General features: G+C 55.6%; 2 protein-coding genes across 8 annotated transcripts in view; one reads left to right on the top strand and one right to left on the bottom strand.

The window, feature by feature from the left end:
- The window catches only part of MACROD1 (mono-ADP ribosylhydrolase 1), a 143,931-nt gene that overhangs the window by 23,210 nt on the left and 94,968 nt on the right, over positions 1 to 25,753 (top strand). The gene's annotated exons all lie outside the window — the stretch shown is intronic.
- FLRT1 (fibronectin leucine rich transmembrane protein 1) overlaps positions 9,462 to 25,753 on the bottom strand; it is a 78,268-nt gene continuing 61,976 nt past the window's right edge. For all 3 annotated transcript variants that reach the window (XM_074336539.1, XM_019717845.2, XM_074336538.1), the window contains one exon: positions 9,462 to 19,747. In XM_074336539.1, coding sequence (XP_074192640.1) covers positions 17,674 to 19,698 — 2,025 coding nt within the window. In that variant the 5' untranslated portion in view covers positions 19,699 to 19,747 and the 3' untranslated portion in view covers positions 9,462 to 17,673. The remainder of the gene's footprint in view (positions 19,748 to 25,753) is intronic.

Genomic DNA, 25,753 nt, shown 5'->3' with positions numbered 1-25,753 from the left:
CATAAATTCCAGAATCACCGAGCGCTCTCCATGCAAATGCCGGTTTACAGCCCTACAGCCAGCCTGAGAACCCCTCGAAACCCACTCCGGGGCTCCTGGGGGCTGATACCCCACTTCCCCACGCGTGGTGTTCCCACAGAGACTGTGGGGATACCCTCTGCAGGGGGTTGGTCCTGGTTGGAAGATTCTCCTTCTGCATCTTTGTGGTTAAGCCAGAGGCGGAGGCTGCGGCTAATTCCATGTCCTGACATGTTTTAATCCTGGAGGAGAATGAGGAGGAGTGACTTCTGAGAGGGGGCTCCTGAGAGCCATCTGGGTGCCCCTACAGACGGGGGGGGGGCCCTCTCTCACCCCCAGCTGTGGATCTGTTGGCTGCACAGTGGCTCTTCCCTGAGGGTGGGGTTTTTACTGCTTAGATGCGCTGTCTGCTGACCTTTCCTTACCTGGAAAGGACTGTCAGGGTCATTTGGTCCATTGGGTCATTTGCCCTCATACCTGACCCAGCCTCCTGCCCCACAGCAGCAGATATTGGTCCCAGCCTGGTCCAGCAAAGCTCTGAGCCCAGGAAAATCATCATGAAAATGGCCTGGGAGGTAGCTTTCAGTATTCCCTCCCACTTTTCAGGTTGGGAGGTTCTGGTACTGGGCTGTAATTTGACATGTCTCCGGACAAGTCAGGAAGCTTGAACCACATCTTCTCATTGTGTTTCCTGCATACTCTCTACTTTGTCACATCACCTTTTTTTTAATTTTGAAGATTTTATTGTGGAAGGGGGACAGGACTTGATTGGGGAACAATGTGTTTTTTCCCAGGACCCATGAGCTCCAAGTCAAGTTGTTGTCCTTTCAATCTCAGCTGAGCTGCGGAGGGCGCAGCTCAGCTCCAAGTCCAGTTGCTGTTTTCAGTCTAGTTGGGGGGGGGGCACAGCCCACCATCCCATGTGGGAGTCAAACCAGCAACCTTGTTGTTGAGAGCTCCTGCTCTAACCAACTGAGCCGTCCAGACGCCCGGGAGCTCAGCCGCAGCTCAGTGGCAGGTCGTTGTCATCAATCTAGTTGTGGAGGGCGCAGCTCACTGGCCCATGTGGGAATCGAACCGCAACCCTGTTGCTCAGAGCTCGCGCTCTAACCACCTGAGCCATCCGGTGGCCCCTGTCACATCATCTTTGAATGAATAAGTGAGTGAATGAATGGGGGGAGGGGGCATGTGGTAACCACTTGTAGCTGTAGGTGTCCTTCTGGTTAGTGGGCATGGTATCAGCCCAGGAATGGGTGTTTGGAGAGCTTGGAGGAGAGCTGAGCTTTCCAGGTCCCCATAGGGCCCCCATCCCCTTCTGTCACCCAGAGGTCACGGTGGCCACCTTTGTGTTCGTGTTGCTTGCCCTCCTGGAGGGCTCACCCAAGCGTGGTGCAGAGCAGGACGATGGGCTTGGCTATCCAGGCAGCCCACCAGGCCACACTCAGCAGGGAGTCTCTCCTGCTCTGGCTGTAGTGGGGTGACTTTGGCTGGCACCAGGACAGTGGCGTGCGATCTGCAATCTGGTGTGCGGAATGGGGAAAGGGGGGGTGGCATGGGGTGCCAGTGCGTCCCTGGTTCTTGGGGAGCTGGTGCAGCTGTAAGCAGGGGAGTCAGGGAAGAGGTAAATAGGCAGTTTGCAGTTTCCCTGGCTGCCATGGGCCCCTCGGAAACATGTGCCAAGCAGCCATTTACCACCTGGTGCAGGGAAGTCTGTGGGCTGGCCCTGAGCCGTGCCACCCCCAGGTGCAGAAAAGGCCCCATGAGGGCTCCTGGCAGCCATTACTCCAGGAAAGAAGGGGCTTTATTTTTCCTGGCTCCCTAAATGTTATTGTCTTTATAGTCTTTGGAAATCAGTTTTATGGCCTGCGTTATTTGTCCGCTGAAATATGGAAAGTGTGGCAGGGAAAATAAACTGCAGGGTTACTTCTGGCTCTGAAAGGTCAGGTGGCAGAGGGCGAGGGGCAGATCTCAGATGTGTCTTCCTGGTCCTGGGTCACTCTTTAGGGCCCATCATAGCTAGAAGCAGGGGGCAGGCATGGTGTGTGACAGAGCGGTCCTGGCATTCTGGTGGGAGAGTCAGCCTGGGGCTTTGGGACCTGCCTTTTTTGTCAGATGGTCCCGACTGAATTGGCCTAGGATGGCGAAAATCATCCCTTCCTCCTAGTAGATGCCCAGCAACACCGCTGGCTTCCCTCGGGTGCCATCGGAGGCACCCTGCCAGCCACACATAAGTAAAAAATAAGCCCTCTGGGTTTTGCCAGATGAGACGCAGGCCTGGCGGGGGCTCCCACCTGCAGAAGGTGCTTCATCTTCTGGCAGAGTTGACTGTTGGGAGCTGGGCGGGGGTGTAGAGATTCAGTGGGAGCACTCAGCAATGCACTCAGATCCTTCCCCCTTTCCTGGGACTGAGGCCCTGAGGGTCTGCCCCAGGAGAAGGCTGCTTCTCTACTCCTCTCTTAATATGCGAAGAGCTCTCACAAATCAATAAGAAAAATGGGCAAAAGATATGGACAGGCAATTCCCGGAAGGGGAAAAACAAATGGCCAGTAAACAAGTGAAAAGATGCAGACCTTCGCTAGTAATCAAGAAAAGGCTAATTGAAATAAGAGACATCATTCTTCTCGCTGGCGAGGCGAGGCTGGAAGCACTGCTGCACGCAGGCGCAGAGGGAGGCGGGCCCTTTCCCGGCTCACCCCCAGCGGCTTGACCAATCCGTCACATAGTAGGTGCTTGGACATACTTGCTTTGTGCCAGAAAACACCTAGAATGCCTCTCTGCTCACAGTAAGTCTTGGCAAGGCCACCGCCCCCACCTTCGCGTCCCTTGCTTGCTCTGGCCTTGCCCTCTGCCCTGGGAGTCCACACACTTCCTTGGCTGCGGCCATGGGCTTTCTGGGCCTGGCCTTTGGTGGGGTGGATGCTGCTTCCTGCTGCTCTGCGGTGACTCTGGGTTTTACCCTTTCCTCCCGTTGGCACTTGGCTGGCTCTGGTCATGCTCTAGGGTCCCAACTTGGATGTCGTCTCCTCCAAGAACCTTTCCTGACCTGGGTTAAGCATCCCTCCTGTGTGCTCCACGGCACAGTTGTTCGTTCAGCTTTGTGTTCGTTCATTCAGCAGCTGCTGATGCTGGGGCTGCAGCCAGGAGCAAGGGAGATGTGGCACAGGCAGCTGGGACACCGGAGGGAGCTTCGCAGAGCCTGTAATGACCTGACCCTGGACAGACTTGCCCGGAGGGTCAGGAAGGGGGAGTCAGGGGGAGCATCCCAGATGGGCCCAAGGTGGAGCCCTGGGCGTGGATCAGGTTGCTGCACCAGGAGCAGGGACGCCAGAGGGAGGCGGGGGGCCCCACAGGCCCTTTCTCTGCCTGCGCCCAAGGGCAGCCCTTATTTTCAGAGCCCAGCATGGCCAGACCACAGCAGAGAGCAGAACTACTTTTGTTGGGGGCGGGGGGAGCACACGTCATACTTTAAACAGCTTCAGACCCCAGGAATCTGGGTCTCTGAGTTCTTGAATTTCCTCCTACCAGCCTACCTCTCTTGTACCTTCCTGAGCAAAGCCAACCAGCAGGAGAGCCTGGACCTGAGGGGGACGCTGGCCTGGAGCTCAGCTCCTGGGGTGCTGGGCAGCCTCCTCTCTGGTTCCCTCCTTCTTGTCATCCTGCTCCCAGGGCCCAGCCTCCTCCAGGCTCCTCTCTCCCAGTCAGGCTCCCCAGGCTGAGGTGGCTGTAGATCCTTCTTTCGGAGAGTGTGAAATGATAAAGACCCAGTCCCTGCCTCTAAAAGGCACTGGCTGCATCGTAGGGACAACAGGGTTACAGCACTGGGTGTGTAAGTGCTTTGGTGGGCAGGTCAGGGAAGGCTTCCTGGAGGAGGCTTGCCTGGGAGGCCTACTTCCCCACATTTTCTGGTGGGAGCTCCTCTATGCCTTTCCCTCCAGGCTCACAGACTCCCAGTCAGGCCTTTTCATGAGGCCTCATGGACCAGGACTCAGGGCTGTGGGACCAGCCTGGACAGACCTGGCTGCAATGCTAACTCATGTCACCATGGCCTTGGGCAAGCTTCTTAGGCCTCAGTTTGCTTGCATGAAAATGGGGATAAGAGTGTGGAACATGGTGACAGATGTCTGGTGCTTGGAGCCATCAGGCCACACTACCTTGCCTCTCACAGATGGGTGTCCCTTTAGGAAATCTGCCCTGATTACGAAGGTTCAGATCTGGGCAGCCACGTGGGAGGAAGTGCACTCATTAGGACACCCAGGCGCACAGCCCAGCTGTGCCAAGCGTCTCGCTGCGCCAGCTTCCCGGGGACCGCAGACTTGTTGAGAGCACATGTCCCATGTCTTCCTGGTGACAGGTTCCATCTGCCAGCCCCTGGGGAGCCGCCGACGGGAGAGGGCCTGCTTGGGGACCCACGATGGCCCCTCAGCCCGTCACCCCCAGTATGTAATCTTAGTTTTAGGGAGGTCCCTGTTCCCTTTTTCCTCCCCCTCACCACTGATCCATTCACCAGGCCCCGGTCCAAGGGAAAGCTAATTAAAGAATTTCTGTTCTTGGCTCAGCCTGGACTTTGAAGATTCCCCTTGGTCTTCCTGGAGTATCTGAAAACAGGTAGAGAAATGGGGCGACAGAAAGGGCGTTGGATTAGCGCCCTGGAGCCTCCATAATAGGCTTAATCCCCCAATGTTGGCAGGTACCAAACAGCTCTGGGCCCGGCACTGCTGAGAAGTGACCCTTTGTGTCTGTGAGTCCGAGACCGCATGGCTCCTTGCCCCTAGCTTTCTGTGAGTGGGAGGCTGTGCATTCCCCAGGAGTTTAGTGGGTCAGGGAAGGGGAAAGACAGAGCCTGGGCCCCTTACCACACTTCTCCAGAGCAATGAAAGGCACCGGGCACTGGCACCCAAAAGCTCTGTGCCTCGTTTGTGACAGGGCTGCGACAGTGACTGGCACGTAGCAGATGCTCAGTAAAGTGAGTTGTCTCCTTACCCCCCCACCACCACCACTGGTGCCTCCCACGTCAGTGTCTTTTCAGTGTCACGTCAGTGACAGAGATTTCAGTCAACCAACCACAAATATTTATTCAACATTTAACAGCACAACGTGAGGGCAGGGACCTTTGGGGTCCCTATTCACTGCTGTGTCCCCTATCTGAACAGGGCCTGGCACACAGTAGGTGCTCAATAAAGACTTGTTGATCCTGTGGTTGGCAGTCATGTGCTGAGACAGAGATAGTCTCTGCTTTCACAGTGCTCATACTATTTCTGCCTTTGGGAAAAACCTGCAGAGTCTTGAGGGGATCACTGGTCCCCCAAATATGGGATGGGGGTATTAGAACCTCCCCTGCCTGTCATTTTGGGCTTTGGACAAGCCTGGTGTAACCCTGGGGAGAGCGGGGCCATCTGCTGCCACTCGGCCCCCATCCTCGCCCCCCTCCCAGACTCCTGCTCCTCTTTTCCCTCTGCAGTGCTGGGAGGCAGGGAGCATTTAGACCCGCAGGTCCCTGTGCAGGGACCTCTTGGGGGCACTCACCTGCATTGTGGAAATAAAAATGATAAAAACCTACCACTGAATTCTGGGTGGCAGTAAATTACTTAACACCTGAAACAGGTTGAAATGTGGCCACTGTGGCTTTTAATAAGCCCATCTCCGATGCAGCCGCTTCTGTGAGAAGCTGGCTGGGTCTCTTCTCGAAGCATAATTTCATCGCGTCCCAGGCTTGGCAGCAGTGCAAATAAGATTTCACTTCCCCTGTAAATCTCTGAGGGAGGAGCACCGGGATTTCATTTGTGCTGTCAGTTAGCGGCTCAAGAGAGCCTCCTTATTGAGTCTCGGAAGCAGAGGGTCCTTCAGAGGTGCCTGACATGGGGGCAGGAGGTGCTGTGGACAAGAGGATGAGGGCTGTGGAAGAGGGAAGGGGATGCGGCCAGCGGGCCGGGAGCACATTTGGTTTGGGGCACCTGAAAGTGGATGAGCAAGTTCCACCCAGACCTACTGAGGCAGGCCTTAGGGCTGGCTGAGTGACCTCAGGTCCTTCTGGGATCTCCCAGGCTGAGCACTAAGAACAGGCCACAGAATTCGGGGGGTTGCGGTTTGGGGTATTAGAACCTTCCCAGATTTGATCACCTCTTCTCTAGGCTGCTTGGTGAAGCCAGAGACTCCTCCTGGGAAGTGGGGGCAAGGGAAAGGAAGCTTCTGGAAACGGGTGGTTGCCAGGTGAGAGTGGGGTCTAGGTACAGGGGGTAGCAGCCACCCACTCTTTCTCCCATTTGAACAAATTTTTAGTTCTGACTCTGACCAAACAGGCAGAGTTGAATACAAGAAGCAGGGGCCCTGGGCTTTGGGGTACCCCTTGGCTGCAGGGCAGCCACTTGGGGTCTTACCCCACACCTGTCTGTAACCACAGTGATATGCATGTCCTGAGATTTCTTGGTGAAGGAAAGGGCCGGAAGCTGCTTGGTTGGAGTACAGCACAGCAGGAGCTGCAGCAGGGAGGGTCCCAGGTTTGCAGGGAGACCACCCGTCTCCTGGGGTCCATCTGAAGACATGGTAGGCAGACGGAGGCACTGCAGGTTCATTGGTTCCTTCTGCCTCACAGAACTCGTGCCTTTGAGGGACTGGCCAGCTCTATTGGCAGTCCTCTGAGGATGGGGTGGGGCTCGCTGCCTGTCAGCCACCTACCCCTTTTTAGAAAGGATCAGTTACGTTTGGAGTGTCTTATTTCCATTGACCACAAATACAGATCCTGGAAACTCTCTCAGGGGTTCTGGTGAGTCCCTCTTGTGTGGCCCAACTTTGTCTGGGCCTCTCATTCCCCGTGGGCACTTATTAAACCTAAGATCCCCGCCCCCTGCCCCCCCCCCCCCCCCCCTGACCTCCTCCTGAAGCTGGAAGCTTGCGTCAGGCTGCGATCGTCTCTGGCAGGTTTTGGAGAGCAGGCCACAGGTCTTGGGTGTGGTCGGGATGGTTTGGGGAATAGTTCCCAGCCCCCCGGGACACCTCTCCTCTGTGCTAGACCTGGGGGCACTTTGCTGTCCTGACCTGAGGGTTCTGCTGAGACACATGGGCCTCCTTGCAAGAAATGCCGGTCAGTTCAGTGCTTGCCGTCGTGCCTGAGGACCAGGGATGCTGGATGTGCAGGGATGGGGGCCTACACGCCCTGGACAAGTGGAGGGAAACCCAGAAAGCCTAGCACACGTTAGCAGGCTCGGTGTTGTCATGATGGTAGAAATACGAGGTCTGACAATTAAGTTTGTGAACTTACTGCAGTGATGTTGCTAACCTTTTTTGATATCAGAGGGATTATTCATTATGAATTTGTACCAATGGGACACACAGTTAACTGAGTTTACTGTTTGAAGTGCTGAAAAGGCTGTGTGAAAAAGACGAAAACGACCTGAACTTTTTGCCAACAATTCATGGCTCTTGCATCACGACAATGCACCAGCTCACACAGCACTGTGTCTGTGAGGGAGTTTTCAGGCAGTAAACAAATAACTGTATTGGAACACCCTCCCTACTCACCTGATCTGGACCCCAGTAGCTTCTTTCTTTATCTGGAGATAAAGAAGATATTGAAAGGAAGACATTTTGATGACATTCAAGACATCAAGGGTAACATGACGACAGCTCTGATGGCCATTCCAGAAAAAGAGTTCCAAAATTGCTTTGAAGGATGGACTAGGCGCTGGCGTCCGTACCTAGCTTCCCAAGGGGAGGACTTCGAAGGTGACTGTAGTGATATTCAGCAATGAGGTGTGTAGCACTTTTTCTAGGATGAGTTCTCGAACTTAATTGTCAGACCTTGTAAGAACAGTGATCTCTTATTAAGCATGCATTCTACAGAGGTGGAAACTGAGGCACAGGGAGTAAGTGCTGGAGCTCGTGGGTCTAAGCTAGTTCCAAGGGCCTCCAAGGCCCTGCCCTCTGGGACCGGGATTAATGCCCTCTGGGACAGCAGTGGCATTAATCCAGTGCTTCCCAGTGAACCCTTCCTCGCAGAACCTCTATTAGTTGTAGGGGCTGAGGAACACAGTTTGGGAAACCAGTCCTCCTGCCCTGGCTTGGGGAGAGCCCCAGGGGCGCCCTGGTTTGTGCACGCCTGCCAGTACGTAGAGGGTGAGGCCAGCTGGGGGCAGGCCTGTCTGTGCCTCTATCCCCCCCGCCCCCCAGTCCTGCCCTTGGGCCTTCAAGGGCGTGGCCGCGATCAGCTGGCAGGGCCTGGGCGGTGTGACCGGAGCCTGGGCCAGTGGGTGGGTCCTGTACGTTTACTGGGTAAGTGGTACCTGCCACAGGGAGGCTCAGTCAGCCTTGGCCTTTCTGCCTGAGCCTCAGGGCTCTGCCGGGCGGTGTGCCCGCTCCCTCGCTCTCCAGGTCCTCCTCATCTCCAGAGTGCTGCCTACCCCCGACAAGGGCAGGGCCCCGTCTCTCCTTCCATGAGGCAGGAAGGACGCCTCAGCCCCAACCCCAGCACATAGTAGGCCCTGAGTAAACACCTACTGACAGGCTGGATGACTGTGTTCTTGAAAGAGCCCTTGGCAGCCCTGGTGCCAGGGTCTCAAGTGAGGAAGAGTGGGGCAGTCCTACTGTGTGCTGGGTGCTCTGGGGGGATCACCTCATGTGCCGCTGTTTACAATGGTCACTCTGGGCTGGCTCCTGCCCCCAGGGCGCGGGAGGTGAGGATGAGAGGTGAGGGGAGAGAGGGGTGCCTGTGGGGTCAGAGCGCCCTGCATCACCCCAGACAGGCTACCCACCACCAAGGCACGCGGAGAAATAACTTTGCTTTCTTGGAATATAAGGAAAAACTCATTAACCTGTATCCAGACGTGAAATCAGATCTAAGACAGAAGTAATGAGTAATTATTTTATGTTAAATTTAGTAGAAATTGCTATTGTTCTCATGGAGAATTATTTTTTCCTTTCCTTATCTGAGATATCAGATAAGGCCTAGGGAGTTGTGAATTCAGTGGGGACATCTAGGGGATGAGGGGCATCTAATGGGGGGAACCCAGGCAATTGTTCACCGGGTGGAGGAATGGCACGTGTCCCCAAGTCCTGTACAGTTCCAGTCTTATCTGAGTGACCACATGGGTGCCTGGGCCTCTTATGGGATAATCCACAGCTTCTGTTAATACGTCTCTACATGGAGACCCTCTCGGAGTTTGCCTTTAGCTGGCGGTCTGCCTTTCTTGGGGCCTGTGGGATGGGGTCAGAGGTCCCTCTCTGTCTTGGAGCAGAATCATTATTTTGGTTTCGATGGTGCCCTGGGGAACTTACTAACTCAGAGTCTCTCCCCCCCTCCCCTCTGGCCGCCACCTCTGGGCCAGTGGACCCGGCAGTAGAGCTGTCCCTTGGGAGCGAGGCCTGGGGATGGGGTGTAGGTGGCTGAGTGTGTGTGTGACAGACGCCTGGCCCTGGCATGCTGGGCCCCAAGCCAAGAGTCAGCAGCGAGATGGCTGTAAAAGTTAAATCTATTTATTTCAAGAAAGGACAAGGAAAGTGGACTTGGACATTTTATATGAAAACAGACAAACAGAAAATAGGACTAAATAGTTCATCACATTCATCTCAACATTGAAGTTTCAAGGCACCTACAAGAAGGAGGCCGAGGGTGGTTCGCAGTGCACTTTGGTTTGTGTTGTCGCCGTCGTGGGTGTTTGTGTGTTTCGTTTTCCAAAATCCCCTATCTAGTGGTGAGGTTGGGAGTGAGGCAGGTGGGCCCGGAGCCAGGCCTGGTCAACCAGCTGGGTCTCAGGTGGCAGCAGGCAGCAGTGGGAGTGGTCCCATCCCTCAGGCCCCCAAGATTGCTTTGCCCTTCACAGAAAAAGGATAAAAGGCAAGGAGCATGCGGCCAAGTGGCCCCATGGGGCTGATTCTACAGGTGAGGAAGGGCAGGGGCTCAGGGGAAGGTGGGGGTGCCTGGGCAGGGATCCCTCAGATGCCAGAAGGGACCTTGGTCATAGGCTTGCGAGAGACCAGGCCTGCGCTCCCTGTGCCCTCAGCTGGCCGGGCACCCCGCCTTCTGTAGCAGAGGGACCCACCCCTTCTCCAGGGTCTGGCTGAGGCCCCCTCCCAGGCTTCCTCCTCCTCAGCTCACCGGGAATGGATGACTGAACAAAGCACCGGTGAGCCCAGTGTGTAACAATACCAAATGCGATACAAACAACCTTTCCCATCAGGAAAGGCTGCTGTTGGTGGCTCTTAAAAAACATTCACTCTGCAGTGCGTATGCGTGGGGTTTCTCTGAGTTTATACTTTTTCCCATTGCCTCTCTGTTCACACCTGCCTGGTGACATTCCTATTTAGCAGGCGTCGGCCGCTCCAGTCTGCAGATCACACAACTGCACCCTCTCTCTGGCTCGCCTGTGTTCACAACCTGTAGCCTCTCCCAACCTTCCACACTATCTCTCCCTCTCAGATGACAAACCTCCAATGCTGGGCCGTCCAGATTCCTCCCCATGGCTCTCAGCAGCTCTGTGAGCTGGAAGGCACCAGGGTCCTCCGTCCAAAGAAACCCCCCACACACACTGCAGCCCAGCGCCAGGCCCTGGACGCTGGGCGGGCTGCTTAGTGAGGCCACGGGCCTGCTGGCAGGTGGTATGTTGGATGGGGTAAAAAAAGCTAAGGCTAGTTTCAGGGTTTTGTGTCTTCCTCCGAGGTACCCAGAACCTTTCAAAAACTGGACCAATCAGAGGTGGGTGGTCTCTGGGCCACTCTGCAAGCCTGTCCTGCGAACAGGACAGGTAAGATGTACTCTGGACCTCCCAGCTTCAGGGAGATGAGTGTGTGGCAGCCCGTGTCCACTGTGGCTTTGATTGTCGGTTCATGTTGCATTTGTTTTTCTCTGTCTTGAAGATAAAGCCTGGTTAGTTCCTCCAGGTGGTTGACTCAGGGTGTGGAGACTCTTGACAGGGTGGTCAGACAAGGCAGGACATTCAATTCTCTGCCCTTTGTCATCCACTTGAGGCTCTGCTTGGAGAGAGGAAACTGAGACCCCCAGGCCAGCCACCGGATCTCGCAGAGTGGCTGGATTTCCCCATCAAGCTCACAGCTGGTGATCGGTGGGTCCAAGGGAGAGCCGAGTGAGATGCTTCAGAGAGGGAGCCCCTCCCTGTGCCAGGCTGCCAGCAGACCAGGTGCAGGACGGGAGGAAAGCCATTGGCAACACCTGCCTGGGCCCTTTGCGCTGAGCTGTGGGGGCAGACAGCAAGCAGGGCGGACGAGGAGGCCAGAGGAAGGTTAGAGAAGAGACGAGCACCGTGTGCCAAGTGCTGTGCTGGGCTCAGTGACCCAGCACAGAGGAGCTTGGGGACCTGTCATCTTGCCCAACTGGCTGTCCATCCTGACAGCTGTAAAAGAGATTTAGGAGCAGTGACAGCAAAGACCTTCCTGCAGGGATGCTCCAGGCTCGGCCTTTTGGGCTTTCAGGTGTGGAGGGCAGTGTGGGTGGGTGTGGGAAGGATGGGCCCGAGCACACTGGTGGCTCTGGTGCCCACAGAGCCTCGGGCTGGCTTTGCGAGGAAGTCAGGTCCATGTGAGTCCCCTGCAGGGCACCCTGTGCCTTCAGTTTGCCCACATTGTCCTCCCCACATAAGCCGGCACTTCAGTAACAAGTGGTGGAAGGGGAATGACTGTGGTGGTGGTGGGGGGGGGGGAGCAGGGCAGGAGCTGCCCCAGGCTCTGCTGCGCTGATGGGAGAAAAGAAGGCTTTGCCTCTATGGCCTCGGGCGTCTGGGATACCTGCAAATCCCATTTATGGTGGAAAGTGGGCCTGATCCCAGCGATAATGGAATTTACAAAACCAGAGAAAAACAAAGCATTAAAAATGCAAAGGGAGAAGGAGAAAGTAGAGAGAGGAGGGATCGAGAGCCTGGGGAATCTTTTTGTGAGTGTTTTTAAAGAAGCAAATGTGGATTTTTCAGGCAAGTACTTGGAACATTTCAAAAGAAATGGCAAATGCTTAAAAAGGCAGAGTGAACAGTGCCCCAGGCAGCCATCAACCTGGCTGGGACGGATGCATTGAGCTGCCAGTATCAAGTGTGTTGAGTTGGGAAAAGGGCCGGTGGGACGGCGAAGCTCGGTGGGGCAGGGGCCCTGGAACCTGGAGCAGGCCCAGGAGGCAGCCTGGGCCCCAGAGCCCCAGGCCCCAGAGGTGGCCTCCGGCAAGCCAGCCTGAGTGGGTGGTCACCTCCCCGCCAACTCCCTGTCCAGACTCCGGGATGGAGTGACACATGTGTGCACTTGCTCTCTCTCTGCCTTTTGGACATTGAGGATGGGAATTTTGCGGCATCTCTGGTACCACAAGCAGCTCTGACGAGGCTGGGTGGCCTGGCTATAGGACGGCCCTACCCTGGGATTTTCAGGGGACACTGGTCATTTTGAGCAGCACAGCGATCGTCTCTTGCTATCTTCCTTATAGGGTCCTGGGAGATGAAACAGTAAGGGTGGGAACCAGGATCCTCTAGTCAAAGAACCAGGCCTTGGCTTCGGCTGGAAAATACCTGCCATATCCCTGTCAAGTGCTTGAATGATCCTAGTGACGGAGAGCTCATTGTCTGATCCCTTTTCTGGGCCAGAGTTTCTCTTTCCTGCCCTTCAGTTTTCCCTTCATAGTTGAGCCCACTCCCCTTTTACTGACTGCAGGGAATGGATCAGAAACAGACCGACCCTGGAACAGTAAGGAAGCAGAGGCGCTCATGGCTCTAGAGTCCTACTCTAAGCGACTGAACCAGCCACTTCCCCTCACTTGTGACCCTTGAAGGCAAACGGAATCTGAAGGGCAAGAGTAGGGTCTCTGTTGGGGGCTGGGGGCTTAATGACCTGTGTAGACCAAGTAACCTGCCCTGTCCTGGAGTCCCAAGCACAAGCCCCATGATGGAGGCAGAACTGCTTTCCTCAAGGGCAGTGTGCCCCTTAATTAAGCCCAGTGTACCCCCGAGTGCTCTGGCCTATGTGGTGTCAGCCCTCACAGACCAGCTTCCTTGGGAGCTGCAATGGGGCAGCCCCTGAGCCAAGCCCGGAAAATTTGTGCTTTGCACACGGCCACTGGGGGCAGGTTCATAAAACTTGAAAAAAATCCCCCTTTCCCTTCACTTCCAAGGAGTTTAATCTCTCCTAATCAATTTAGCAGACTCGGTTGGTTGTAAATGCTAATGATTTGCATTTTCAAGCCTTTTTATCCCTCCTTAGGAAAAAGGGTGCCGCCTCTGCGTTCTGGAAGATCTGCGTGGGGCTGCGAATTGCTTGTTAGCGCTCAACTCCTGCCAATCCAGCCCCAGGCATCCGCCGCCTGTCACCTGCACTGATTTGAGTGCGGGAGGGGACATGGGCGCTCATATTGGCCGGGTCCTTGGGGGGCACAGGCCCTCCTTTCAGCAGATGCCCAGCTCCGTCTCTCCCTGCCTGCTGCATCCAGTTTTCCTGGTACTTTTTTTTCATAGGCCCAAGCCTCAGATGCCCTGTCCTTCTCCCTGGCACGTTCAGCAGGTCGCAGGTTTCTGGAGTAGAGTGGATTGGCTTTGGGACTTGCGCTGCCATTGTGAGGGGTGGTGGTGTCCTCCCCTGGCTCCCTGGCTCCCAGGATGAAGGAGGGAGGCTCAGATGCAGTCCCGGGCTCGCTGCCAGCCCCTTCTTCAGGCCCCAGTCAGCCCACGCAGATCCATAGGGATCCCTCACCTGTTCCGTCTCTCCTGCTCTGGGCCTCCGTCACCTGCATTGGACCAACTAGAACTTTCCAGAATCAGTGGAGGGGAGGAGCACTTGGCCTCTGGAACACCCAGCTTTTCTGGGTGAAGCTAAACCCTGTCTCAGCCTCCCCTACTTTACAGAAGGGTAAACAGAGGCCGTGGATTCGCAAAACACTTTTCCTGCACTCGTCTGGGAACCCTCCCTGCTCCTTCTTCACTCTCCGCCGGGCCTAAGCCTCCCCATTGTTGGGGCTGGTGGGCCTCCCTGTACCCCTCACGGGAGGGAGAAGAGGCACAAGGCAGCATGGCCTGTAGGCTTTGGGTGGGGAAGCCTGGGCCCCCCCAGCCACTGCCATCTTCCCAGCTGCTATCACCTCCCCTGGTAGCGTCACCCAGAGTGGGAAGAAGCCAGTGTCCCAGCTCCTGCCCTGGGTGGGGAGGCCCCCTAGTCAGCCACTGGGCGCCATGTTACCATGGAGGCGATCCAGGAAGCTTCCGCGGGAGGCTGCAGGAAGCGGGAAGTAGAAAAGGGAAGAAAAGAAGCTTTTGATGCACATCATGTCTGCGGAATTGAGTATGACTAATTAATAGATTTTATTCTTAGTAATCTCTTAAGCATCCCATACATTGGGCCCCACGCCTGAGCTGAGCTTACAACAGGCCTCATTCGCAAAATGCAAATGACTCGCCTGGCCTTGCTGCCTTCTCTCCTTCCTTGCTTTCTCTTTCTTTTTTTTTTTTTTTTTCCAAGGGGAAATTTAAAGGAAAATTGCCATGTAATAGAAAAGAGATCCCAGTCACTACATCTAATTACCACGAAGGGTAAACCACTTAACCAAAGACCTATCGTGGGCTTTTTAAAAAAACACACACAAAAACTTTAGATCTGCCTTAAATGCCGCAAAATACACTCATCAACGCCGAGGCCAGTGAGGTGGTTCTGACTAGTTAGAGGCCGCAAGGGTCAGGATGGCTGCCCACAGAGGGAGACTCTCGACAGAAGTGGCGGCCCAGGCCCGGGACTTGTCTCCTGGGCCCCGTGTCCTCACATGCGTCCAGGGTGGGGGAGGCTGCATATCCTGCAACATCACCTTCCCCCTCGTGTTGTGTGGCCAGCTCGGAGGAGGTGGACCAGGAGGGGATGGGGTTTCAGAGTAAGACCTTCAGGCCCACTTCTAGGCTTGGGGGGGACGTGAGATCACAGACATTTGGGAGCCCGCGCTCAGAAAGGATACTGGGAAGATGTCGGGATGCTTAGGGCAGAAAAGGTGAGAGCGGGTCCCAGGGCCCTAGCTGGGCGAGTTTCCACTGTCCTTTGTGCCTACACTGGTGGAGGAGGCGGGCAGGGCTTGGCTCTGCAACCCCTTGTGAGCCCTGCCTGAGCTCAGTTAGTGCAGGAGCCGGGAGCTGGTGACCAATGTCATCCTGCCTGGGCCTGCTTTGTGCTCTGGGGAAGGAAAGTTCATCCCTAAGCCTGGTCTTGGAGGGCACTGGTGGCAAGGTTCTCCCCCACAGCCCTCTGCATCGGGCCACCAGCTGTTCCCCAAATGCCTTTGTAGCCTCTACGGGGATAATCGGACCTCTGCCTGTCATGGGGAAAGGAGAAAGGAGAAAGGAGGACCTAGAGTGAGCTGGAGAAGTGACATGTGGGCAGTGGGGACTTGGGGGCCAGTGGTGCGGTGGCCAGGGACTGATTTTCCTGGGACACTGACAGAAGGCAGGAGTGGTGCCTTGAGGGAGGGGCCCTCTTTTCAGAAACAGCAGAGACCTTGGACTTCTGTGCCCCAGCCAATGCCCCGCACACCCTGGTGCACCGTCTCCTCCTCCCTGAGCTGCTGGGAACGGACCTGTGTCTGGGGCCACTGCAGGCCAAAGGGAGGGCTGTCTTTACACAGACGTGAAATTAAGGCTGGGAAAAATTTCTCTCCTGACCTCACTGTATGAGAAAAATGATTCAAGTGGGAAAAGGGAGAAAAGGCTTGTTTTAGAATGAGATACGTCCACGCCCCTTGGCCTCTCCCTGGGGCTCGAGAGTTGGGAGTCTCCATTTGGTGAGACTGTCCCTTTGGCCAGGCCATGGAGAGCCCGTGTCTCTTCTCCACTGCTCTCATGCAGCTGTTGTGTCCATTTCTTTCAAACCGCCCCATTCACTGAAGGCTGCCAGTCGCATCTTCTCATGTCCTGTGGGTGGCCAGCCCCGAGCCTGTCATGGCAGCCCTGCGACTGCTGTTCAGTCTCGTCCTCCCGCCTTTGGCTTTTGTCAAAGCAGTTGAGGCCTTTTGAAAACACCGCTGCCAGGAACTGGACCTCTTCTCATCCTCCCTGTCCTCAGACCAGCATCTCTCCTTTGACCTGCTCGGTGCAGGACAGGTGGCACGTTGATGGATGGTGACCGGGGTCCCCCGAGTGCTGGGACGCAGGAGATACCCAAACCCCAGGCACCTCTCCTCTCTTCTTTCCAGATTTGCTGTCATTATTTCATCATCGTTGTAATCTCATGGCTCGCCACACTGTACTGTCAGTTGATAAATGATGACAACGTTGGTTCCAGGGGGAGGAAATAAAATCTTTACTCTTCTGAGGGCTCCGGTCAGTACCCTTTTGGAGGCTGGCATGTTCAGAGGGTGATCTGGGCTTCCATCTCCAGACCCACCCAAAGGTGGGCACGCTGAGTGTTCTGTATTTGGGGGTGCTAGCTGCCAGGGCTTTTCTGAGAATTTTCATGTCTTTTTCTGGGCTTTGTTTGAGCAGCCATGGAAACCATTAGGTCTAATCAGCTGGTATTAACACAAAACAAAACACAAAACCCATCCCTGTGCCAATCACCTGTCCCAGGAGGCAGCATAGAGCAAAGAGAAAGTCGCTACTGAGTGACTGAATGTGGGGCGGTGGGGAGATGAGGACACTGGCAGTCAAAAGAAGTTTCTCCATATCATCAGAAAGGAGTGTGGCTCAGCTCTGGCCAACCTGAGATAGGATGAACTGAAAGTACCCCTTGCCCAGGGTCCCCCCAGCCACCTGTCCAGGACAGACACACCTCCACCTTTAGGAACAGCGTCGTCCTCCACCCCACTCCCATCCCCAACACACTATGTCTACTTACTCAATGATTGCTAGGAGAAAACAATGTTTTCGCAACTCTATTGTCTCAGGAAATGGTATGAACTGACCCAAGAAGTACTGTAAGGACCATCTGTGTGGCTCTGTCTACCAGTCTGTATTTAGACATGACATAGATCGAGATAGACAGGTAGATAGATGCATCTCCGAGTGGCCGGGAAAGCCACAGCTTCTATGGGGTTTCCACAGAGTATGGTGCATGGAATTGAAGAGGGTCTCAGGATAGGAAAAAGAAAGTTTGTTTTTTAATTGGCTATATCATTGTTCAAAGAATGCAGTGAAAGACGCAATATTTCTGAAAATCTGGAAGGGAAATGGTATGGAAAGAACCAGGGAAGAGATTTCAGGACAATATCTCCATAGCAAAAGATCTTTTCTTCCCCCTCTCCTTTGTGAGGAGCCTGAAAATCTTCTATCACGTCTTTGCCAGCGAGCAGGCGGCAGTGAGAGCTGCGTGGGGGCTTCGCGTATCGGCTGCTTCTCTCTGACGGTCCTTTTATGACGGCCCTGAACAGAGCATGAGGCGTACACAGACGTTGTACAGGTAGTATCTTTCCAGTTCAGGAAAAAAAAAACCCCGACCCAACCCTTACTGCAATATTATTTTTAGTTCTTCCCTCCCCAACTGGCATAATTTGGTATAACGTCAAATACTCCTGCTTTCTATTCTTTAAAAAAAAATTTTTTTTCACTGTGGTGTTCTAGAAAATTGTCAACCCTCCCCAAACTGCTTTTTGCTGGGAAAGTTGTCATGGAGTTTCTTTTTCCTGCTCTGTCGGATGGCAGCAGGCTGAGCAAAGCCATGGGGTCGCCACATGAGGAGGAGGCGGGAGCTGGGGCGGGCATACCCGGCGGGCCCTCATGTGTAGGAATAGTCTATGTCGGGGATGCCGCCGTCGCGATAGCCCCGCGTGGTGCCGTAGCCGATGGTGTGCGTGCCCTTGCAGAGGCTGCTGCCATTGGAGGGGAAGATGGTGTGGACCACGTACTCCTCTTTGGTGCCATAAGGGTTAATGGGCAGCATTTGCAGCCCGGGGCCTCGGATTTCCAGGATGGAATTATCCTTCTTGGTCCCCGACTCCATATAGTCGTCCTTTTTCCGACTGCCCCGGTTGTAGGCCCGCTCCCGTGTCAGCAGCTCGCTGGCTCGGTGCACGTACCAGCAGATGGCCCCCAGGATCAGGAAGAGGAAGACGAGGGCCACGGCACCACCAATGATGCCCGCCAGGGGCAGGCCGGCCATGGGGTTGGCATTCTGCTCTTGGTTGAGCGTGGTGGTGGGGCTGTAGCTGTCTGCCGTCTCCGCCTTGGCACACACGGGTGTCTCGTTGGCCACGTAGGTATTGCCAGTCTCCATGGTGACCATGCAGATGATATAGGTGGACTTGGGCTCCAGGGCCGTCAGCAAGTACTCTGTCTTGTCCCCTTGCACCAGGGTCTCTGTGATGGAGCCCACGGCCGGGCTGTGGCCCAGGCGCAGCCAGCTGAGCCGGAAGGAGGAGGCGGGGAGTGTGGCCTTCCATGTGATGTGGATGGAGTCTGCCGTCAGGGGCTTCACGTGGATCACCAGGGTCTTGGCGCCGTCGCCCGTGGCCATGGGGTAGTCAAGGTTGGAGTCAGGGAGGCGCAGCCCCGGCCTCTTGGCCTTGAGGGTGAAGAGTGAGCCCTGGGGTGTGGTGGCAGAGGCGTGGTTGCCGGCCGTGGTCTTGGCAGCGGTGTTGGCTGCCCCACCCTGCGACCCGGTGTCAAAGCACTCGTCCATCTCGCTGGTGATGTCCTTGATGGCCATGCCCCGGACCTTCTCGGGGCCCTGGCACATGAGGCCTCGAACGTTGACTACGGCCGCCCTCGCCTTCACCCAGTCCCGCAGCCACACGAGGTTACAGCCGCAGAACCAGGGGTTGTTCCGCAGCAGCAGCTGGGCCAGGTTCTCCAGGTCGTCGAATAGGCCGCGGGGCAGCGTGGTGAGGTTGTTGTTGGACAGGTCCAGGCGCTCCAGCTCGTGCATCTTGGCCAGCGTGTTGTAGGGGATGTGGCTGATGGCGTTGTCCTGCAGGTAGAGCTTCTGCAGGTGGGCGCTGGGCAGGTTGAGGGGCGGGGCGGCCAGCGAATTGCGCACCAGCGAGAGCTCGGTGAGGTTGTGCAGGCGGCTGAAGGTGTCGTCGGCAATGCGTGGGTTGGCCAGCAGGTTGCCGTCCAGCACCAGGCGCCTCAGGCTGTCCAGGCCCTTGAAGGCGTGCAGCGGGATGGTGGAGATGCGGTTGTCGTCCAGCCGCAGCTCCTCCAGCGTGCGGGGCAGCCCCGAGGGGATGCTGCTCAGGTGGTTCCGGCTGAGGAAGAGCAGCTTGAGCCGCCTGCTGTCGGCAAAGGCGTCCTCCTCGATGCTGACGGTGGACACGGAGTTGTCGTCCAGGTGCAGCTTCTCCAGCAGCGGGACGCGGGCCAGCGAGTCCCTGGCGATGGCTCGTACGTTGTTGTCCTGCAGGTGCAGCTCCCGCAGGGAGCGCGGCAGGTTGACGGGGAACTCGTCCAGGTTGTTCTCGTACAGGTAGATGACCTGCACGTTGACCTTGGTCTTGAGGTCCTGGGGGATGCCCGCGTTGTTGATCTGGTTGTTCTGCAGGTACAGGGTGGTGGCATCGTCAGGGATGTCGGCGGGGATGGAGGTGAGTCCCCGGTCGTTGCAGTAGATGAAGCCGTTGTCACAGCGGCACACGGAGGGGCAGGTGGTGCTGTCGATGACCTCCGTCAGGAAGGCGATAAGCCCGTAGCAGAGAAACAGCCAGTCCCGCAGGTCCATGGTGGCCGTGGTCATCACGACGGTGGCCGTGACAGTGGCGGCAGGCGTGGTGGTGGCGGTGGCGGTGGGGTGTGCCACCACCATGGTGGATGGCTGGGAAAGTCGGGTCTCACCTGATTTGGGGCCTCAACACCTGCAAGGAGCACAAGACACGTGCGGTGAGAGTGATTCGCGGTGCCCCTGTCTGCCACCAAGGGGTTGCTGCAGTCGGGGTCACAGGGCATAGGTCAAGCCTCCAGGCGCACGCACCAGGGCCCTCTCTGTGCCAATTTTACATCACATGTGATCGCTCGGGCCGAGGTCGGACTCTAAATCTCATCAGAAGCAAAGGTGCTGCCCTCCTGGACCATGATTCTGTGCCTCGGGCGGGGTTAATTTAGTGAGAGCCACGCCGCAGTTTCGGTTTCTTCTTTCAGGATCTCACGTTAAGCCAGTCTTTAAAGCTAATGCTAAAAGTGGCTGGTCGATGTCGATGGGTTGGATTTAGGGTATGTTTTATGGATTCAGAGCCACCATTTCTCACTGGAACAGGGAACACACATCCCTGTCTGGCTCAGACCCGGGGTTTGAAGGGAAGGGTTGCTTCTGGGAGGCCTGCGCGCTCAAAAGGGGGGGCTTCACTAGAACCTGCAAAAAAGAAGCTGCCAGTGTCGTCACTGGTGAGCAGTGGAGAGCGGGAAGCTTCATTGTCGGGTGTTAAAACATGTCCTGTGTGTCACTCGTGCATTTTATAGACAGAAGAAGAAGGTGTCGACAGAACTGCTTTCTCATGTATTTACAGAAATCTCTTTTCATCAGAGGTGCCCTCCCTAGCTCTGTATTCCGTGTCGTGTGGGAAATGATTCCACACCTTGCCCCCTTCTCAAATCACGAAACTTTCAGCTATTTTGAAAAATATGTGTATCTGTTTTCTTGCGTTTAAAGAAATGAGACAAGTAAAAGGAGGGAGGGGTCCATGCTCTGAGGGAATTGCTTGCAGGTGTAATTTCAGTTTTCACAAATGGAAAAATTGCAGCATAGATTTTTCTCATATTATTTTACTGTTCATAGTGGTAAAAAAAAAATCAATTAAAGAGAAATTATCTTTCAACCTCAGTGGGGAAGGTGTCTTCATGCAGCCGGCAAAGGTCTGCTATATAATTCTAGATTCACGAAGGCTTTTCAGTTGGGACACAATGGCCTCTTGGAGTCTGAGCGAGGCTCCCGCCTGGAGGGCAGCCCTGACGTGCGGAGCAGAATTGGGACTGCTCACCAGAGGAGGCAGTGGGGGCCTCACTCCCATGCCCGAGGGACCAAGCGTCTCCGTTTCTCAACCACGTCAAACCTCTCTTCCCTCTCTCTCTCTATTCCAGGACTGTTCCTCCCCATCTAGCAAACTGCTCTTCATCCTTCAGGATCCGTCAGGATCGGGCTCAAATGTCCCCTTCCTTTGCTAGGTTTCCTGATGCCAGATAAAGCTTCCTTCTGCTCCGTCCATGCTTCCGTCCGTCCACCCACTCACCTATCCATCCATCCCCCACTTATCCATCCAGCACCTACCGTGAGCCAACCTGTGTTCTAGCCACTTAGCAGTCCATTCTGGTGGGACAGGAGGTCACACGATAATAAAGATCTTGCCTAGAGCTTTATGAATACTCAAGTCATTTAATCCTCCCAGCAAACACGAGGTCAGAGCCCTTCTTATTCCCATTTAACAGATGAGAAAACTGAAGCTCGGAGATGTGAACTTACTCAAGACAAGTGAGAGGCGGTGAGGAGGAAGCTAGGCCAGAATCTTGACCTCTGGGCTCACAGCCCTCGCTGCAATGTCCCTGGGCTGCAGGTCGCACTGTTTGGTGACTGGTATTTTAATGTCCCTCACTACATTTCTGCTGCTGGAGGGTGGGGACCGTGGGCCATGTCGGCCTGGTGTGGCTTGGCATCAGTGACCACCCAAGCCCAGAAGGGACTGAAAAAGCGGGAGCACCCGCGTGCCCCGCACACTCACGTCCCATTCGCGTTTACGGGGGCCTTGCCCAGCCCGAAGCTCCAAGTCTGCTGGAGAGCACGGGCTTTGCTCCTGGCTAATGCACTAACCTCACTCAGGGCCTGTTTGCGGCACAAAGCTTTGTCCGTGAGGTAGACCCAAGGCAGGTCACGGGCTGTCCAAGGACACCTGGCTGGAAGCAAGTAAGGGCAAGAGGGAAGGGCACATGGGGTCTGCGCCTGGACCCAGAAGGGGAAGCCAGAGGAGGGGGCTGATGAGGCTGAGCCCAACACTCCAGGCCCCTTCCCACCTGCACCCGTTGCCCTGAGGGACTGGGGACACTTGCCTGCTGCCTCGGAGCTCTGCCCATTCCATTCACACCTGTCCCTTGGAATGTGGAGTTGGTCTTTGCTTCCTGCACACTGAGCTCCCTGCCCTCTGCCGATTGGGGTGTCATCTTTGTTTCCCTGACCAGGCACCCTGGCCGTTCCTCTGCTCATCTCCTGTACAGAGCCTTGCACCACACCAGCCTGTCCCTGCCCTCAGCGGCATTGAGTCACCTCGTACGGTCCAGGTGGAATATGAGCATCCCAGGTTGCCTGGTCTTTATCTGACCACTGACACTCCCACCCTCATTATATCTGGGACTGGGAAGGACACTGGCCCAGACTACAGGGCAGACAGGCTTAAAGCAGGGGATGGTCATGCAGCTCTAGGCGTGCTGGCCTTCAGAGGACAGGAATGAACCCAGGCGTGAGGAGGACCCCTCCAGCCAGGCCTCACCTCCTACCCCCTTCACAGGCACATGTTTGAACCTGTGCCCGCCTGTCACAATCACACGGTCCTCTGTCCTATTATACAGCTGAGCAGCCTATGGCTCGGGCCTGTCCAGGGTCACAGGCAGCCCAGGTTTCCAGCTGCACGTCTCTCTGCACCTTCCTCTGCAAGGAGTCAGAACCACGAAGGTTATAGAGCCTGGAGGTCCTGTCTCAAGCTGCTTGTGAGCAGAGTCAGGGCCAGAAAGGCACAGGCCTGCCCAAAGGCCACCTCGCCTCAGTCTCAGGGATCAAGTCCAAGCCCAGGAGCCTCTGCCTGGGCCCCCAGCAAAAGGCCAGAGGCACACCCTCCTTGGTCTGTCAACGCTGAGTCCTGGCACAAAGATGTGGGTGGCCCCTGAGCTCGGCCTTTCCCGGCCAGGGGCCTGAGCAGGGGCAGGCTTGTTAAGGCCAAAGGCAAGGCCAGCCACTGCCTTCTCTGGCACGGACGTCAGTTCCTGGTGCTTGCTCAGCTCACGGCCACAGCCCTCAGCCTCCAGAGGCCCTGGCATCATAATACAGTGTAAATTGCACCTTTCAGAGATGCCTGATGGATAACCAAGAAGCACTTGGGAGGCAGGGACCCAAGGCCTTTCCGTTCCTCTGTCTGTGGGTCTCATCCATCTTGGCTCAAGTCTCCCCTGCCACCCCTTCCTCAAGGCCTCAAATGCTGAGCCTCTGGCTCCGGAAAAGCAAGGCAGGGCCTGGGGTGGGGAGGAAGGAGCACGCCTTGCCGGAGGAGCCCATTAATTGCTCGGGTGCCAGGCAGGCTTTTTATTCTCTTGTTGTGTGTTTGATGGTTTATGTGGCCGTCAAATTAAACCTGGTAAATCGCCCGTCTTTTACGGGGTCACTTGTTGCACGAATCCTGCAGACTTCAGCATGGTGTCAGCTCCACAACTGACAGCAGGATTCTTGGTATGCCGTGGGGGAATGGGGGAGGGGAGCAGTGAGGTGGCTCAGACTGGAGGTAGCCCGACCCCTGTTAGCCGAGAGGGTACCTGGGGCATCATTCTTGGCATTCTCCATTAGTCACTAGCTCCCGCCATCTTCCAGGACAGAGAAATCTGGGTTTGAGTCCTGCCTCTGCCACTTCCAGGCTGTGTGATCTTGAGCAAGTTCCTTTCCCTTTCTGAGCTTCAGATTTCTCAGCTATGAATGTGGTCACAATAATTCCCCTTACAGAGGAACTTACTATTTAGGATTCAATGAAATAACATGTGTGAAGTACCCCCTTTCAGATGCCACCTGTATATAACATATGCATGAGGTTGAAAAGCTACTGTAATTCTCCAACTGCTCTAGGTGCATTGGCCTAGGTTCTGTGTTAACTGCTTGTCTCCTTCCTCTGCTCTCCATGGCCCCTTCTTCACTCCCCTGCCCCTTCTTCACTCCCCTGCCCCTTCTTCACTCCCCTGCCCCTTCTTCACTCCCCTGCCTCTGCGGTGCCTCCAGGGTAGACTGGGAGCCCGCAGGCCATGCTACTTCCTGGCAGGACTCTGTCCATGGCTGTGACCCTGGGTCCTCCCCACCTCACACTGTGCATCCCCTCCCCCTGAGCTAGGGTGGAAGTACTGACCCCACATCTGGGCCCCACAGAGCTGGCGCAGCAGCACCAGGCCCCTCCTTTGTGGCCGCAGCCTGTTCCAGCCCCTCCCTCATCAAGGGCATCAGGCCCAGGGAGGGGATGTGAGTGGGTTGGGCCTCCCGGAACTCTGAGACACAGCCCACCCCTGGTTCCTGAGGCCCCACGCTCCCTCATGCTCCCTCTGGGCCTTTGCACGTGCTGTTCCCGCTCCTTGGACATCAACATACCGTTCCCTGGTTGGGCCTTGCCGGGCCAGCTTCTACTCCTCCCCAGGCCTCAGCTTAGACATCCCCTCCATGAAGCTTTCCCTGACCCTCCACAGGCTGAGGCCATGCCTGGCTCCGCTGCCACACCCACTTGACTGGTGGTAGGAGGTGCTAAGTAGGATCTGTAAATATCTGCCAACTGGGGAGAGGCAGCTCCCTGTTGGAGACCCGAGGCCTCCTGGCGCTCTGCCCTGGTATCCTCCCCAGAGCCCATCCAGCTGGACTGTCAGAGCGAGAGCAAGAAGCTGGGGGCTGCATGCCACGCCCCTCAGGCCCTTCTAACCCCGCTGCACAACTTACTCCTGGTCTGTCTACTGGTGCCATTGAGAACTTGTAATGCGTGGGGAATGGGGGATGGGGGAGATTCTTTTAAAACCTAAAGTTAATTATTTTTCTAATTTCATGCTGCATGCATTATGCATCAGCAGTTATCACTGGCAGTAATTGCAGGCAGGTATGCAAATCCACTAAAAATGTACCTCCATCTCACCTCCCCTCGGAGGCTGTCTGGGCGGTGCCTGCTGCCCAGATATCCCCAACTTAAGAGAATGCAAATCACCTTAAAAACCAAGACTTTCAAATCAGGTCTTAGGAGGTTAATTATATTGATAATAGTGTTTGATAGTAAACTGTTCAGGGCCAGGAGTGGGGGAAGTGAGAGGAGAGACACATGTAATTTTGTGTCTTTCTCTGCCTGCATTATTTAATAAGATGTTTCTGCACCTGATATTTTCGTTTGTGTGCATTTTTAGTAAAGGTGCCTAGGCTGAGGCTTAATTCCTTTTGGGAAGGAAAAAGGAGAGGCTGGGGAATTTCAGAAGGTAGCAGACAGGCCTGAGGACTTTTATTCTGGGGGGCCAGGAGGAAGAAGGGCACCACCTGCAGAGCTGGTGACAGCCCCAGAGAACAGGGCAGGCAGGGGTCCCCCCAACCCCAGGTCTGCGCTGCTGGTCTCCTCAGCAGCCAGCGGGCTCCTGGCAGCCAGGGGCCGAGAGAGCAGGGTCACCGGAAAGACTGGGGCTGGAGATACTTATAATAAAGCACAGGCTTAGAGCTGGGGGTGGGGGCCTAATGCTGGGTGGCACCCGCCACAAGCAAGCCCTGCTCCTGGGGGAAACCTCCTATTTATTTCTCATGAGTCAGGTGTCCAGCCCCTCCCTCTAGAATGTAAACTCCTGGGAGTCACGATACGTCCTATCTTGTTGCTCGGCCTAGCATGAGGCCTGGTCCAGGAGGCGCTCATAACATGTTTTATGAATGAATGAATGAACGCATATGCCAAAAGGGAGGCCCCAGAGCCTGAATGTCAGGACTGGGCAGCAGGAGAGAAGAGGGAAGCTGGCCTTCCTTCAGCCCCACCCCAGGAGGTAACAATAAGCCCGCTCCCTTACCACGGTGGCCCAGAGAGGCAAACGGACTGGTCTGAATTGTGGAGTGTGTGGTGCAGGAGCCGGACACAAATCCACACCTTGGACTCACTGTCTAGTGCTCTTACCTGATCCTC

This window comes from Rhinolophus sinicus, linkage group LG06 (genome assembly GCF_036562045.2).
Source record: "Rhinolophus sinicus isolate RSC01 linkage group LG06, ASM3656204v1, whole genome shotgun sequence".
NCBI classification, from domain to species: Eukaryota; Metazoa; Chordata; class Mammalia; order Chiroptera; family Rhinolophidae; genus Rhinolophus; species Rhinolophus sinicus.
The sequence above is the reverse complement of the archived record's forward strand: the minus strand, read 5'-3'. Positions and strand labels throughout refer to the sequence as shown.